The following is a 17,649-nucleotide window of genomic DNA, read 5'->3' as shown; positions in this document are numbered from 1 at the left end:
GCAAACATGGAATCTACAGCTTCAGTATTTCCTTGAGCTTTTGTGCTAGCTGTATATTTTAATATATAAGACACTGAATTTGAGCAACTGTTTAAAGTAGAACAGAGGGGGAGGAAATCAGAAACATGACCAAGATTTCATGGAAGAGAAAAAACATCCCACAGCATTTCAAAAATAGATTATTGTATTAATTTAACCACAGTGAATGTTATTTGTTTCTATAGTTACTGTGTGACACCACAGAAGTTGCTGCTTTCGTTTGGGGAATACGCAGAAGTTTCTGCACAGATAAAGGACAGAGGACTTTGGAGTCCATTACAAGCAGCGTTCTGTATATTTAGGTAACAATATTTTTCCATTACAATAGAATTTCTACGAATTTTTTGCAACTACTATTTATAGCAGACTTGGAAAATGCTTTTTCATGCCCCCAGTAACTTGTTAGGAGTTTACTGATATAGAATACCAAAAAATAATTTCCCTGACTCGTTATGTCTATGGATGTAAAGCACATTATGCTGCCTCTGAAGGTAGCATCTACTAGCTTACTTAATGCAATAGAAAGTGGCAGACTTCAGTGTCGAAATGCATAAAAATCAGCTCTTGCTAATAAGAAAGAATCTCACCATTTTCTGGCAACTTTTTTGCTTCCAAAACCAAAAAGTTTGGGGGGGGCTTTTTTGTAACTTTTGGGGTATGGGGGCCAAACTGTGTATTACTTAGTTCACAAAGTCAAACAAAAATTGGTTTGGGAGGGGAAAAATAATTATCCTCCTCACCTTTGTCTCTAGATTCATTAATCTGCACAGCCTGGCTGTCATTCAGGGCATAGGCTTGTTGCATGAAACTAGATAGCAAGTTGGAAAAATATTTTTAACTCTCTTTCCATAAATGCATTACACATCAGAATATCTGAAATTGTGGGAAAAACATGGATAGAAATAAAGGGTAGAAAGCAGAAAACCCTAAAGGAGACCGAAAGCTCTTTGAAGAAAAAATGGCATTTTGGTTCTTTGTTTATACATAATCCCCCACAAAGAAGTCCTCTTTCATCATTACAGAGGTTACAAGCAACAGTAATGCAAAGAAACAAAGAATAAACTGCATAGTTTTATACTGATTGGTTTTCTTCTCACCTCATAGTAAAGTTGTTATCTGCAAAAATAGCATACGGTCCTCCTAGCTACACAGCTCTGCTCCCCATGTAAATTCAAGCTATAACTACCTGATTTACTTGCAAATCACGTTTTGCTGTTTTTCCCTGTCTCAGCGTTGCACAAGTACAGCTCTTCTGCAAGAATGAGGACTGAAAAGTCGGCAATGCCAAACAGTTAAAAACATTTCAGTCGCAGATAATTTTTTTTGGTGATATGCTACTTAATGGAAGTTAAAATCAGTCACCATGGCTTTCTGATCTCTGAATATGAGTGAGAATTTAAACCATCATTTGCCTTTTATGCATCATATGTGTATGGAAATAACTGAAAAATAAAGACAAATAAATTTGTTAACATAGGTACAGTTTGTTCAACAGTGGAGTCCTATTCCATGCCTGGAACTCCTAGTCATTTTTATAAAATAAATTCTAAAATGTTTTTCATAAAAATGTACAAGTTAGGTAAGATGAGAAAATTTATAAAGGCTAGACAGTATCAAATAAATATACTTTCAAAATAATTGTTTGAGGATTAGATTATAATTGACAAAGAAAGATGCAAAAAGGCCAACAGAAGTTCGATGTGTGACATTACATCAGATGTGGGACACTGATAAAATATTGTTGAAGTTATAGGGACTAGATGAAGGACAGCAAATAACTAAAAGAATCAGTGTGATTACATAAAAAAATCAGTCTGAGACAATAAAAAAAATAAAACCAGTCTTTTGTTATCAAGTAGTTTTTCTAGTCTATAAGATTGTTGTCTTCATTTCCATTTCAATAAATCATATTCTATTCTTTCTGCAACTCTGAGGCCTCCTGCTGCAATCCTCTCTAAGGCAGAGGCTTCGCTAATGCAATGGCTACTACTAAGGCAATTCAGTGGAAAGAATGGTACCAGAGACTTAAAAGCTTTTTTTTAATTCTGCCAGACTGCTTTTGTCAAATATGCTTTTGTCTGTAGGAGAAACTTTTTAAATTATTATGGCATAATGTACAAATGTAAAACGTATGGTTTTCAAATGCAAAGTATAATACATATCTCAACCTACCCTATGATTACATCAAAGAAAAAACAGAGTAAGTGACCCCACTCAACATGCTTTTCTTATGCCTGCTATGATATTCAGGCTATAACTAACAGAGTATCTATATCCTGTGTATCTCATAATATTACTCATGAATATAAGTTAAATATATTTTAATATTTATTTTCATATATATATTTATATCTAATATTTATATAAATTTCATATAATTAAAATATAACTAAAATAAAATCATAATTAATAAAAATAATGTAGGTTCTTTTATCTGTGACCCAAGAGCTGAGTGCTGAAGTATGTGATGCATGGTTGTTAGTTCAAACAACCTCACCACTAGAACACCCACAGTAAACGGATATGTACCACTTGTATATCACACATCATGAAGTATGTGTCCAGGGCTATTTTAACTCTGGTAGTGATCTGGCTGCTGTCAGATGGCATTCATTTTTTATTTTCTGCTTCCAAATATCCTGAGCAGGGTTTCAATGATAGATGTTAGGAGAACCCACTAGTCTGATGCACTGGATCATTATTCATAAATTAGCTCTGTTGCCCTAAACAGCTAAACAGAACCTAAGACTTGGCATTTATTTCTGTGTGCGCAAATAATCATCGTAGTGCATAATCCTTTTTACAATCAAAATGGGATTTTCCCCCTCGCCCCCTATATATATTTGGTATATCATTGTCTTTCACCTTTAAGTTTAATCTTATTTCATTCAAAGTTTCATTCGCTTTAAATTTCATGAAACATATGATTTATCAGATCGGTTCTCATTTTCAAAAAATTATCAGACACAAGTACTGTCCCACATTAAGAAAACTATGCCTACCTTTCTCTATATACTCAAATCACTTCCTGTGGACTACAGACCCAACCCTGCTCTGCTGCCGCTAACGGCAGTTTTAGTCTTTGGGCACAAGATCAGCCCCAAAGTCCAGATTTTCCAGTATAAGCTGCACATCAAGAAGCAAAGATTCTGTACTGCTCCATTTCCTGGTTTTGGAAGAAGTTTTGCCAGATTCACAGTAACAAAAGGCATCACAACTGCCTTGTACGCTCATCTCTGTGCTTTAAAAAGGAACCAGGAGCTTGCAAGTCAGATGGACAGATAAGAAAGAAGAAAAATATTGTCTGAAGACTAATCCCTCCCATTACTGACTCTAAGGGTAGGAACTGATATATAGCTGTTCCATATAAAACGTGTATTTTCAAAGAACCAAAAAATTTTTGTTTTGTATCTTTCCTCCTAAGAAGGTGGAAACCACGCTTCCAAGAAAAAATAGATCACCTTCTGTAGATTGTAAGGCTAAGCTGGGCTCCATCATCACTGGCAAGAGGAATGAAATGCCATTTGCCTGATAACTGTCAACATTTCAGACACACCTCATCAGTCACAGCTTATGTAATTCTCTTTGTGTATCTTTAGAAAGAAAGCTTTTCTTTCTGCTCATCTAAGTTTGCCAGCTTTTTATAGCTTCGTTATTCTGAACCTAGTAAGAGTTAGAGTTCTCAGCACAGGAAAGACATAGACTTGTGGGAGCGAGTCCAGAGAGGGGCCACCAAGATGATCAGAGGGCTGGAGCACCTCTTCGGTGAGGAAAGGCTGAGAGAGTTGGGGTTGTTCAGCCTGGAGAAGAGAAGGCTGCATTTCTTATATATACATATATATATATATATATATATATATAAGAAGAGACCTTATAGCAGCCTTTCAATACATAAAGGGGGCTTATAAAAAAGATGGGGACAGACTTTTTAGCAGGGCTTGTTGTGGTATGATCACAAGTAATGTTTTAAACTTAAAGAGGGTAGATTCAGACTGGATTAAGAGACAAATGTTTACAGTGAGGGTGGTGAAACACTGGAACAGGTTCCCCAGAGAAGCAGTAGGTGTCCATCCTTGGAAACATTCGAGGTCAAGCTGGACAGACCTCTGAGCAACCTGATCTAGTGGAAGATGTCCCTGCTTATTGCAGGGGAGGTGGACTAGATGACCTTTAAAGATCCCTTGCAACCCCAACTATTCTATGATTCTGTGACTTTTAGGTGTCATTTGCTTTGGGCTAAGCACATGCATGAAATTTTGCCACAGTCTGGGTGCTCAGACAGGAAGAAAGGCTCAACTTAAATGAGAGGCTCCCAGATTCTTCTTGTTATGAAAGAGGAATTCATACTCAACAGTAATAGAAGCAACTATTTGCAGTGTGAGATTTTTATTCAGCACATACCAGAAATGCACTCAGAAACTGAGAGGATGGATTGCAGCATTGGTTAGCTGCTTAATATTCATGGAGAATATGATCTAGATTTTTTTTCTCCTCTCTGTTTATTTTAGGGCTATTATGCAGTATCAAGGTCATGCAAAACACCCCGTTTTTCAAGAGAAAACCATCAAAATCATGACTCAATATCCAGAGGATGGTCCCTGAAAAGCAGAAACTGTGAAGCAGACTAACAACGAGCAAACACTCTCATGCCTGCTATAGACAGCTGGTGGCCCTTCATCACAATCCTTCCAACTGCTTCATGCAGTTTGTATGTAGAGGGAGGCAGCAGATTACAGTTACATTATATAGTTTATAACAATAGTATCTTGAACTGTCAGAAGCTTCACAAAGGAGCAAAGGACCCAATGAGAAATCATGAATAAAGATTTTGAAATCAGCATCACAAAACCAGAAAAGTGTCAATTGCCTTTAGAAAATGGAAAAGTCTTGAACATGTCCAAAGTTATGCAAAGCTCAGATATTTAAGCAAAAAGAAAACAGTCCCTAATGAAACTGACAGTTAAGGTACTTTCCTCATGAGGATTAAAAACTATGACTTATTCTTGGTGCAAATAACCAAAGAAGTTTAAAGCTGGAATGCTTAGGCTGTCACAGGGAAAAAAAAAAAAACACAAAAACAAAACCAAAAACAAACAAACAAAAAAAACACAAAAAACCCCAAACAAACAAACAAAAAAAAAACCACAACAACCAAACCAAAAAATCCAAGTTCCCAGGAAAGGTCAAGAAATACAGATACATGGAGCAACCTTTAAAGGTCATCTGCTTTGATGGGCTGGTTCACAACGCCTAGTAGTTGATCAAGTCCTGAACAAAAGATACAAAACTATTCAACTCTGCCATCCTTTGTAACATCTCCAAACGAAACAATCTCCTGTCCATGGCATGCTTCAGGTGTGGGGCTCCAATTTCAGCCACAAACTTCTGATTACTCAGCTTCATCTGTTGCAAGCCAACTGGCAGCTTACAGAAAGATTGCTGAAGTCAGTTCAGAAACATCTCGGTTTGCTCAGCCAACCCCAAACATCAGCTATTTTCTGAAGCATGAAGCTGGTGATTTCAGTGGCACTAGCAAGCCATGCTCTGCCTCACATTAAAATACACGTCCTAAAACCTGTGGGATAATCACAGCTCAACTCACATACAAGTTGCAGGCGTTATTTAAACAAGAATCAAAAGCATTGTTTAGTTCCAGTCCAGATTTGTGTACCCATCTTCTCTCTCATGTTTTTACAGAGGAACTCTTCTGCTATGATTTTGGCATGCTTCTGTTGAGAGAGGCCTCCTGCTTCTTGCTGTGGACTTCCCAGCCACCTGCAGCCACGAGCCCTTTGTCACCCAATCCCGAACATGACCACTGGCATCAGAACACAACCATTAGTTCTGAAAAATGACACACGCTGCCTTTAGCATACTCTGAAAGTGTCCACTCAAAGAAGAGAAAGAAAAGCTGGGCTGAGTCCTCTGCCACAGCTACCACAAAAGCCAGTACCTGGATCCAGCTGCACAGCCTCCACCCTGAGATAAAAGCCATCTCCAGCTGCCAGCTAGCAGTGACAGCCCTGCAATTCGGGTGGTGGGAGGCTCAGTAACAATGCTGAAGGGTCAATTTTCAAGCTCTGCGATGAATAACATATGGGCATGGGGAAGCTGACACAGCAACAAGGCACATGATTTGCTCTTGTCCTTTGCTTTTCAAAACCAAAAATTGCTCTAGAATGACTTCATACCAAAGAGCCACACTAGGAGTGTGCTGAACAACTGGGCTGTAATGCAATTACATGGTCACATATCATTTTTTCCACAGGACATCTGCCTCATTCTGCATGAGAGGGACATGTGTGGGTGAAATCAAGATGGCATGAGCAACTGTAAATCTGTCAATTCCTTAACAGTGAGGGGCTTAACTTTTCAACCTAAATAACATCCTTTTAACATCACATACATATCTCATTATGTACAAAAGTATTGAGACAGAATTCTAGAGGAAACAGCTATGCAATACCATCCAATGCATATAAAATACCCGGTGTAAACACATCAGTGATGTGTTTGTTTTGAAGCACTACTGCAAGTCAAGTTTGCATACTTCCTAGACAAAAAAAAAAAAAAAGCCAAGAGCACGTACAACAGGCACAAAGCAACAAGACTCATTCCAAGTAGACAGCAAAGTCTGAAGGCACACAACACCAAGCCATTGTAAACTGTACTAACACCAGTATCAGCCAGACAGCTTGTGGTTACAGAGAAATGCCCAAAACCACAACTTAAGAAACATCTGCCACCTCCCTCAAACACAGATTTTGGGTTTGTCTTACAATTTTTTAAACTAATTTTATAAGGTTTCAGTTTTTCATGGGTCTTCAAAAAATTGCTATGATTGTTCCAGACCAACAAGATGCATCTGTGAATTTGAAAATCTGTCCTACTTAACCACAGGTAAAAATTAGCGGTACTGTTTTCCGTACAGGGAGAAGCACTTCATTATTGCATGGATGTTTTGTAAGGATAGATACAGTGATGAGCTGTGGAGAGAGATACTGCCATTGCAAACCCTCTAGGTAGATCTGTATAAGCACCTCAAATGAAAAGGCGGACGTGAATTATTATGAATATTGCTGAACAGATGATCTCATTAAGCTTCCTGAGAGACCTCACAGCACAAAGACGCTGGAACATAATCAGAACACATTTCACTCCCAGTTGATGATAAAGGAGGTCTTCCATAGCAGGAGCCAGGACTAGGCTGAGGAATTCAGCTAGTCAGAAGAAATGCCTAGCAGACGTAGCAAATTGGCTCCAAGACCAGTTTTAATTCAACGTATTTGATAAACACGGGCAGAATTAGTGCAGGATTTAGAAGGCAAGAACTAAAAACAATTCTTCATGAAAAATAGAAACACCATATGCAAATGTCACAGGGTATATTCATCAAACTTGACAACTGGGGCACAGCATCTCCTGATTTCAGAGCACAGAACCCTGAACAAATACACCTGTGAACTGGTGCTAGATACACAATAAAATGTATTAACACTAGCCTTAACTGCCTCTTCTTTCACCAAATGTATCTCATAACAATCATTCTGTCATTCAGGAGATGAAAGAGTCCTTACACAATTGCCATTAAAATACACCATCAGAAATAAAACCCTTTTTTCTCCAACTGAGAGGTCTAAGATCCAAGGCAGATACCCCTGATATAATCTGAAGTTCTGCATATCACATATTCTTAGGGCCAAAATAAAGATGGCCAGTTTGTCCAGGTAATAAGAAGCGGCTACATTGTTTCCCCTAACTCCTTGGCTGAGCTGTCATGATTTAGAGTAGCAGAAGGTCTGTTCTGGAATTTTATGAAAAGGAACAATTTTTAACGTAAGCATAAGATATCCAGCAGATTTTATGATTCAAGATAGCGTTGCCAACTTTTTAGAGATGTCTTCATTGCAACATTACATTCCCTTTTCCGAGCCTTATTCAGCTAGGCTCCTTTTAGTTAAACCACCTCTCCTAAGGTACATACAGAAACTCCAGTTATAGTGCTTAAGCAGAAGAGTTCAAACAAACATTCCTCCTGACTGTTGAAGGTTCAGCAGTGCACCCACAGCATTGCTTTAACCAATCACATTTTCACAGGTGAACACATGTATAATAGTGTATACAGCAGCTTTAGCTGTGTTTCTGTTTTAGAAATGGTAAGGCCTCTATGAATAGATACATGTTTACGTAGACTAAAAATCAACATTAACTGTAATAGATTATATATTTGTATTCTTACAGAAAGACAGTAAAATTGCAGACATCTGTGCCTATAAATGTATTTTAACATAAAAAGATTATTTTAAACTAAATTAGTTCTGATAACTGGGGAAAACATCTTTCCTATTTACGCCAAAAAAATTTTTTTCTTTCTTTTTTACATAAATACTGGCACTTCTAAAGTCCTATCAAGTGCAACAGAAACAAAGTAATGTACACAAAGAGGCTTCAATTCCATGTATTCTGGTTTATATTCCATGTATTCCAATTTCCAACAGGGGGTAGCATTACACTACTACAAGAACAGCTGATATTTAAAATACACTCAGTTTCCCCACATTTGCTAGTCTGAGCTTCCTTGTACAAGAGATCTGTTAATTCCCACTCATTCTGCACCAAGTGAAAACCACTCAAGGCAGAGACTCCAGCAAAACTACTGTACCACTGAAAATAAGGCTCAAATGGAGCCCAAACACATATGTGTAACAGCAGACTTGACTCTACTGTACAGATAATAAGCAGTGTGGAGTTCTCATCTCATTCTTGCTCAGCACATAAAAGAAACAGGAGAGGCAAAGTGCACGTGCACTGGATGCAACATCTCACACGATCCATTTCTTTTGTATTTTAAAGTTCACAAGAGTAACTGTGCCACCACTGAGCATCTCAGCACTGCACAAGTACCTGTGAAATTAGGAGGGCTTGACAAATGGGAAGTGGTGTTCTACATTTTCTTAAAATAGCACATCCCGGTAGATACAGCAGAGTTCTGCTGCAGTAGGAGCATCAGCCCATTTCAAGTTTTTAAGTCAACATAAAGTACTGTTTAGCAGGAAACTTGGAGAGACTGAAAATAAATTAAAAAGGCAATCATTAACATATACACATATGCACACATGTACTCACAAAGGGATTCAAATAGTCTTGCTCTTTTGATTAGCAAAGGAGCAATTTACAGCAAATTTACACCGGGAAGAGACATGTAAGACAAAAGGTCCAATAATCCATTCATTTCCTGACACAGACAATCCTTGCCTGATGAGGAAAGGGGGATGAGCTTCAATCAACATACATAAGAGACATTTTACACTTCTCAGTGAAAAACAGCTTTTATGCCACTGTGCTGAGAAGTAGCCTAACTTATCACAATTGTTCTTGTCAAAAAGCTTCTGATTAACAGAAAATTAATTCCACCATTTAACAGAAAATTAATTCCACCACTTCCACCAAAAGTGCATGAAGTATCCCTTTCACTCAAGTTTTCTGCTTGCAACGATATTTAAAATCCAAGTCATCTGTTCAGGAAGAACAGGGATTCTGTTTTGCATATAAAGAGTTTAACTACAACTCTACAGCTACAGTGACAAACAGTAAATAGGGAAGGACTCAAATGTGAAAATATTGCAAAAGCTGACAAAGTGAAATATCAGATATTAGAGTCAAATTAAATCCACCTCTACAGATTCTTAGAGATGGAGAAAGTTTTTGTTAAGCGGTAATTACCATTTTGAAGCATTCACCTATGGACTGCCCTAAGTCTTTTCCTTCTTCTACTTCCCCCAAAGAGTGTTGTTCCACAGTGTGAGTTTAGCTTGTGCTTGCACTAAAAATACACTTGGGCCTGCTTTGTAGCTGATGGAGCTATGCCAATTTACATTAGACTAGTTATTTGATTCCTTCCTTCCAGCCCATTCCACATAAAGACACGAAGAAAAGAATCCTTGTTATAACCTGTGCATCCTGCTCCACACAGAGAGAGAACTAGAGTAGGCTTAATTATGAGCATATGAAGAATAAAAATGAACATCTTGCAATATCATCTTCACATTCGTTTTCCTTCTTTTTCAACCTCACATTTACAGCTAATAGTAGTCAACTTCTCCCAGAAAAAAAGTTATTAACAAGATAATCAGTTATCGTCATTAGAATGAAATGGATGGAACTAGAAGGACAAATAAGGGAGAGTAAGCTCAAAATAGTAAGTTTAAGACAAGGATTTTCCTTTATCCCCAGCCCATCACTGAAATTATGGCTTGTCAACGGCAATGCAACTATAATTAAGCTTCAAAGGATACAGATACTTAACTATTCATGGGGGGTGTTCACAGGCTTCTCCTATATTGGAGAGACTTGCTATAAATTATTATGTATAATTACTTCTGTAGTTTTTCAAAGCTTTATGTAATAGTCACCTCCATAGCACGTGTTCTGCTTGACTTCGTGTCTCAAGGAATGAGATGAATTGGCAGGCTTCACCTGGAAATGTTTTCCTCGTGCTACAGAGGATTCAAGTATATAGTTAGTAGCCCTGATATAGCCCACTTAGCACTTCTCTGTCCTTGCAATAAACCAGATCTGGGAAAGGTTTCTATTCCCTTAATATTTTCCAGGCTCAGATTTCTTGTACATTCAAAATTGCTTCCAATCAGCATTGAATTAGCAGAGGATTCCACAGAATCCAGACTACTGCAGAGGATGTGGCTAGGGGAGAGGGAACACAGCCAGAGTTCATGTCCCACTGATTCCCAGCTGTTGAAACAGTCATTTTAGTTGATTGACAGCTGGCTGCTGCAGTTTACACTGTGAATAGCCCAATATCTTCATGTGACAAGACTAGGAGCACAAAGCCAAAAGTCCCTTTTCAGTCTACCCTGTGGACTTGTGTAGGATCAAACTGCTTCAGAGAAAGTCTCAAGGACTGCCTTCTTTCATCTGTCCTGCTTTAGGAAAGGAACATGGAAATACATAAAAGGTAATGCTGAGGAAGACATACAAGCAGAGCTTGTATGCAGTAAAGGCACTTTTACTACAGCCTAGAATCTGTATGTAAGACTCTGGTATTCAGTCACCCAATCCTGGCTGTCATTTATCACATGGATCATATTAACAGTCACTTGTTTTGATCTTAACATCCCCATCCCACCCGAGGAAATTCAGTCTAACTTTTGTACACACACAAAAATTTTGTGTTGTTACAGTCCTGTTGATGCATTGAACTTCACTAGAGATGAAGCAGAGGGGATGGAAAGAGTAGCTCCACATAACATTTTTCCCCATGCTTCTGTCCTACACCCACGGTTTGAATTACTCCCTGAAGCAAGTTATGAGTTTCTCAAGCGACCCTTCAAGATTCAAAATGTTATTACACTAGCAAGGATGGCTTGAATGCAAGGAAGTCCTTCCTTCCAAAATGTCATTTAGGAATGGAACAGAAAAGATTTTGTGCAACTGGTAAAAAGTGGCATAAAGAGCATTTTTAACACTGTAAAAAAGATTTGCTCAGTCAGGTGCAGTAACTTTAATGGTTCATTGTGTCACCTTGGTTCTGACCCAGAGTTCCTATACTTTGAGCTCAGTTTAGCCAGCACCAAGAAAACTCAAGAGTGTCTACTTAAGATGGGACAACTGACTAGCTGAAACACTTAACTGCAGATCCTCAGACAGCTTGAACGGGTCATCTGCTCTCAAACCTCTTACAGGGAAAAAACTCTGAGTTTTACCTAATCCCTATTCAGCCAAAATAGCTTTTGACCTAAAAAACGAATTAAAGGGGGGAAAAAAATTCATTGCATCAAAAAAATTTGCTAAATTAGATTTGGTGCAATATGCCTCTCCTAAATAAGGATTTAAGAAAATAATACATTAAAAAACATAATACATTCATGTTTTTCTTTTCTTCCTCTGTTGTTACAACTTGACTTGAATTTCAGTCATATCTTCAAGCATGTTCTTGGTATCTTGCTCCTTTCTAACTGCTACAAAATTGCTCAACCCTCAGGCTAATCCCATGCTTAGAAAGAACTGATTTTCAACTGCTATGTCTGCAGCTGTAGATTTTCTGAATCCACTAAGTATAAAGGTTCCTGCGTTAATAACTTCTTTCCAGTAACTCTGCAGTTCTTTAAAGACACCATTCATCAAGCTCAATTTCACACAATTAAAAAAAAAACAACCTGTTGAAATCATACATTCAGTGCCACTGCTCTCTGATCCTTCATTAAGTAGAAAATGGCTTTGAACTATTTGTTGAAATCATAAAGTTGTGATAGAATTCCCAGCATTTAAATAAATAAATACATAAATAAATTAATAAATAAATAGAAATTGTAGAGTAGCTGCTCCAACCTGGCAGGCTGATTTTCTTCTTTAGTGACTCTTATTGAGTTCCTTTTCTGTCCACAGTTCACTTGAAAGGCAAACAACTTCCTGTCTCTCTCACTGCAGCCTGGAAAACATCACATTTAATATAATCTTTAGCACTTGGATAGAATTGTCCACATCCAAAGTACTGTAGAAACACCATCCCATCAGTCCTAACAATAGCCTTGGGAAGTAAACATTCTCCAGATACAGATATTACATAACTAGGTAGACTGAGGTAACCTGGTCAGAACCACAATAATAAAACCATAACACAAAATTCCTACATCAGTGCAGATCTTAAGCTTTTTACCTCTCTTGCACACCCTGCGATTCCTTTCCCCTCCTATTGATGGGTTTCCAAAACACCATCATCCGCACTTTGCTGTCACAAATTCCTGCCAGGAGTCTGCAGCAGACAACTAGCTTTATAGCGTATTACGCAGGTTTGTAAAATGGATCTGACAGACAAGAAAACCAAAGTTTAATAAGCATTCTTTCTGTATTTCCTGAGGTCCACAGCAATCAACCCCACTCCTTCTACTATGGGACAGGGATTGAAATCTGTCATAGATATCAAAGATCCATCTTATTTAATTCACATCCAGCCCAATTCTCTTACGATCCAAACATTTTAATCACACTGATTTCAGTGGCCCTATTTTTAAGAGTCAGAGGAAAGCCTGCTGAAGTCTGCAACAAGGTTCTGCTGACCTCACTGGGACTTTCACCAGGACTGTACAATTGCATGGGAGGTAAAGCTGGCAGTCCCATCTACTATACACACTCTTAAAGAATGCCCTTTCTTTTGTTCTCTAGACAAGTTCTGTAGCATTTCAGCAGAAGCATTCATAACTATGCATAATAAAGCGATAGATAAAATTGCAAGAGGAGCTTTAGAACAGTGTGCCTTGAAAACTGTTTGGCAGGCATTTCTATACCAGAATGGTTTAGCCACATTTTCTGACTTTTTAGCCTAAAGGAAGTATTCATTCAGTTCTGAACACATAAATATTCTTCAATGATTCATTCCTCAGATTGGTTTCTGTGTAATTTTTTGTGGAGCAGGTAATAAACAATTTTCTATTCAGTGTATTTGTTGCCACACTTGCCATTTTCTTGCTAGCAAATGCCAAATCGCATTACCTGTATGAAGATGTTACCGTACTATCAAACTTTACTAGGCCAATATTAAGAAAAAATATTTGCTTTTTACAAACAAAGTAATACAACTTGGTATAGGGTTGCACGGTTATACTGGAAACAGGAATTTGCCTACATCACAACCTCTACACAACTAATACCTTAAGGATCTAATCTGATTGCAAATCTACGTGGGCTACTAGCCAGACTGAAAGTATTTCCATAGATATCTTGAAGTAATAAGAATACTGAGCATCTTGAACTACCAAAACTAACTCCATTTATATGTCTTGTCACGGGTTGTGGACAAGTTTAAGCACAGTTTGTGTAATTTTGTTGGAACTACTGAACATCTATTTTCAGTCCTCTCATCTACTCACAGTGAGCTGCTGTCAACCCTCCAGACACCCCATCCAAATGATTGCTATCCTACTGACACTTGCCAATTCCTTCTGAGCCACAGAATTACTTCGATATCAGTGACCGTTAAAACAGAATATTTTCTGCATGGTCTGCTTGAATCCATGATCTTAAAAATATAATGGTGGTAGACACTACAAGCATTTTGCAGAAATGCAAGTCCAGGAATTGAGGTTTTTTTAAAGTAACTGTTTATGATTTTGCAGAAGGAGATGAACCACATGGGAATAAAGCCTAGGAATCTTAATCCAGGGCTGTCACTGGAATTATTTGCTTGCCTCTGAGTTCAGCTCAATGTAATCCATGCCTCCCTAATGTCTTCTCGGGGTTTCTTCCTCTGCAGGTGAATTCTACTTTTCTCCGTTTTATAAAATGAAGATAGAAAGTGTGGTAAAACTTTACAGAATTCTGTAGAATTCTTCCAGAAAAAATGGATTTCTATTTAGAAAAAAAGACAGACAGAAAAAAGCCTTCCATTTTCCCATTTTGGCCCCATTCCAAACAATCTGATGAGTCTCTTTACAACTGGATCAAAAACAAAAACACCACAAACCCTACATTCCAAAGGGAGTAATTTTTTCCAGCTTTTATTATCAGACTCCTCCTCCTTTAAAATATTTCTTTCTCTCTCTTCAGAAAAGCTATTGCTCCCAACAGAGGAAGAAGTAGCCATCAGTTGTAGTAATAATAAAAGCTATTATCCAGCTTGATTATATTTAGGGGAGGAAATAGTTTTTCCCATTTGTTCACTCTGGTGGGTATAAAAGGTCAACAGCACAGTTTATCAATATCTTCACTGGCTCTCTGACAGAAAAGCGATCCAGCAACACTTCTATTTAGTACAGAAGAACGAATTCTGCTGACCTATGTTGTCTACATTCCCTCAGGTAGGAAAGACACTCTCTTCTCTTGACATTGTTAGTATCATTTCACTTACCAGTGCTTCTGCAGCAGGCAGTTTTCCCATTAGAGACCACAGGCTATCTGTTCTTAGTGCCTGATCCCAAGAAATGCTGAGAGCTTAATTCTTATTATTCTGAATCCAGGTGAGAACCTTTATTCCTAGTGCAAATCCTGGCGGGGATTCTTTCATGATAGATGGAGAGCATCTTCAGTATTACTTTTTAGGTAGGAGGTAAGGCAGCCTCCTACAGGGCCAAAAGCAAGTCAGATCTGCACAGTTCTGGTAGGATCAGTATGTCTTGTATTTTAGTATGACATCTCAAATCCAAAGTCATACCCATTAAGTGACCTCCTCCAAGCAAAGCTTTGGAAGAGCCGGGTCACTTATATGAGCCCCTACCAGCAACAGCAAAGGGAAAGGGAGCTGGGTCTCTTCTTGATTACTTGGGAGTGAAGCCTATTGCCAAGAAGCATTATAATATTGTATAAAATAACAGTGGTACACTGAGAAGAAAAAAACATATCTTCATTTGCCTGTGAACTGCTGATAAACAACACTTCAACACAGTGCATAAGCAGACCCAACAGCACCTTAGTAAGAGGATGGGAGTTAACTCTGTGATAGACTTGGGGTCCTGGCCAAAACTACAAAAAAGAAAACAAAACAAATCAAGCTCTAACCCAGACACTACAGCCATCTGTTTTATGCCCCTTCCGTCTACCAGTTTCAACTGGAGAACACATTTTTGCTCCAATCATTGACTTGCACAGTGCTGTGTGCTTTTGTCAGCACAACCACCTCCAGAAATGACTGCGTTTCATTGTCAAGGACAGGAATGGTCATAGATTTCTTCTCTTTCAGAATGATGTTGTGGGGAAATTGGTGTTTTTAAAGATGTCTTTGAAACTGTGAAAAGCCCCCAAAATAACACTACTTTATTGTAAAAATGTCAGAGCCTTTTACAATAACTGTAATGTAAGTAAAATGCCAGATTGCCAAATCATTGTCCGGTGCAGTCACCTCATTTAGCGGTGATACATGTTATGGAAGATCCATCTCACTGCAGGTTAATGTATCACAGTCAGGACTGAAAGAACAACAATTGGAATTAAATCTTAAAAGAAGAGAGCACAAATGCAAGTTTTCTAATTCATGCCAAAAGCCAGTAATACCCAAAATCAATGGTCACCAAAGCATACAAGAGCTTCACAAACACTCTGTCATTCAGGTCAATAATACTGACAACTGACTACCAGATTCCTCTGAGGTGCCAACTGTTCCTGTTACAGTTTTGACAGTGTGTGTTGCCTAACTGCCCAGAGCTCTGAGATGAGAGCAGAAGTACAAGTAGAACCAACACTGTAGAAGATAACAAATGTGTCCTTCTCAACTGAGGATTCAGACAACCTGTAGCTTTTCTGAAGGTAGGAAGACACATAAAATGTTACAGCATCACACATCAATACTGTAAAAAAAAAAAAAAAAAAAAAGTAAAAAATCAGTCTTTTAAAAGAGCTGTAAAAGGTGTGTAATTATGAATAAACATGTTCCTATACTTTCAGAGAAAGCAGGGAAATAAACACACTACGAGATAAACACATAAGGTGTTCAGTCTCATGGGTAAGGAGGTAATGGCTCCAACAGTAAAAAAAAGCTACACTGAAGTTGTATATAACAACATACTGTGATTTCTTCACTATCTATTTTAATACTACATTTAAAAAGTACCTGACTAAAAGCAAAAAAAAATAATTCTCAGTTAAATGGATGTGACAATGTAGTCTGCAGCTATTTCTCGAATCTCGCTACACAAATTTACACCTTATAGGCCCTCTCTTTTACCACTTTCAAAAGCAGCATCTACAATGAAAGGAGACAAACCAGCTAAACCCAGGATTAAGGGTTTGGTACAGGATTTGGAAGGCCAAGGCTATATTCCCAACCCAGTAACAGGCTGATCATGACCTTAGTTAAACCAGTCGAGGCAAGACCACAAAACAGACCTCAGTGCACTATGTTTTTTAGAGTCCAAGCCCCTTCTCTAAGGACACATGAGCCTTGCTTCTCTCTTAGCTTAGTCTTTCCCTGGTCTACAACGCGCAGTGGAAACACAGATAATCATAGTAGCTCTAGATCTACCCAGAGACTGTGAACTCATAAAAGGCTGTGTGTAATTAACAAGCCCTGCAAAGACATGGTGCTGCATGACTAAATATACTGAGTAAAGTGCCTGCTCAAGGATCACAGTACAGACATGCACATGCCTTCCTTTAGAGCTGTAACACAAAATAAAGCAGTTCCTACAGAACAGACTAAATGAGGTAAAGTTGCTATCAGCCAGTCAAAACAACTCCCCACTTGAACCAAGATCCACATCCCCCCAAGGCAGGTACCAGATCTCCCTATATTGTGTAGGGAAGCATCCTTGGAACCCTAGGAAGGGTTCTTCACTCGGCAGTGTGGATCCTGCTACCTGACAAAACCCCTAAACTCTTTTGTACATTGTGACTACAGCATTCCTGTATTTCTGCTTACTACAGATAATCCGGGAGATTCAAAGTTTGAGGCATACAGTTAGTGCAGTAGTAGGAACTACACAAATACGTCACAAAGGATTTGCATAGACTGGCTCCGAATTTGGGACCTATGTCTCCAGGGAGGTTTTGGTATTTTAAATGATCAGCTAAAGTGAGTGTCTGAATACCAATACAGGATTGATGGTAACAGTCACACAAAAACTGACACTTTCTTTCCTCCTCTATCATAGCAAGGTAACTACCAAA

The 17,649-nt window shown here is 38.3% G+C and overlaps 1 protein-coding gene across 7 annotated transcripts in view; it reads right to left on the bottom strand.

Annotated features, from left to right (window-relative positions):
- Positions 1-17,649, bottom strand: part of DOK7 (docking protein 7) — an 80,058-nt gene that overhangs the window by 26,778 nt on the left and 35,631 nt on the right. Inside the window, exon 8 of one of the 7 annotated variants that reach the window (XM_080411171.1) lies at positions 12,385-12,484. The exons of the other annotated variants lie outside the window; for them this stretch is intronic. Coding sequence (XP_080267297.1) covers positions 12,443-12,484 — 42 coding nt within the window. The 3' untranslated portion in view covers positions 12,385-12,442. Of the gene's footprint in view, positions 1-12,384; positions 12,485-17,649 lie in introns of those variants that run through there. 7 annotated transcript variants of the gene reach the window in all.

Source organism: Falco punctatus (genome assembly GCF_963210335.1).
Source record: "Falco punctatus genome assembly, chromosome: 1".
NCBI classification, from domain to species: domain Eukaryota; kingdom Metazoa; phylum Chordata; class Aves; order Falconiformes; family Falconidae; genus Falco; species Falco punctatus.
Note: the sequence above shows the minus strand (reverse complement) of the source record. Positions and strands in the feature narration are given on the sequence as shown.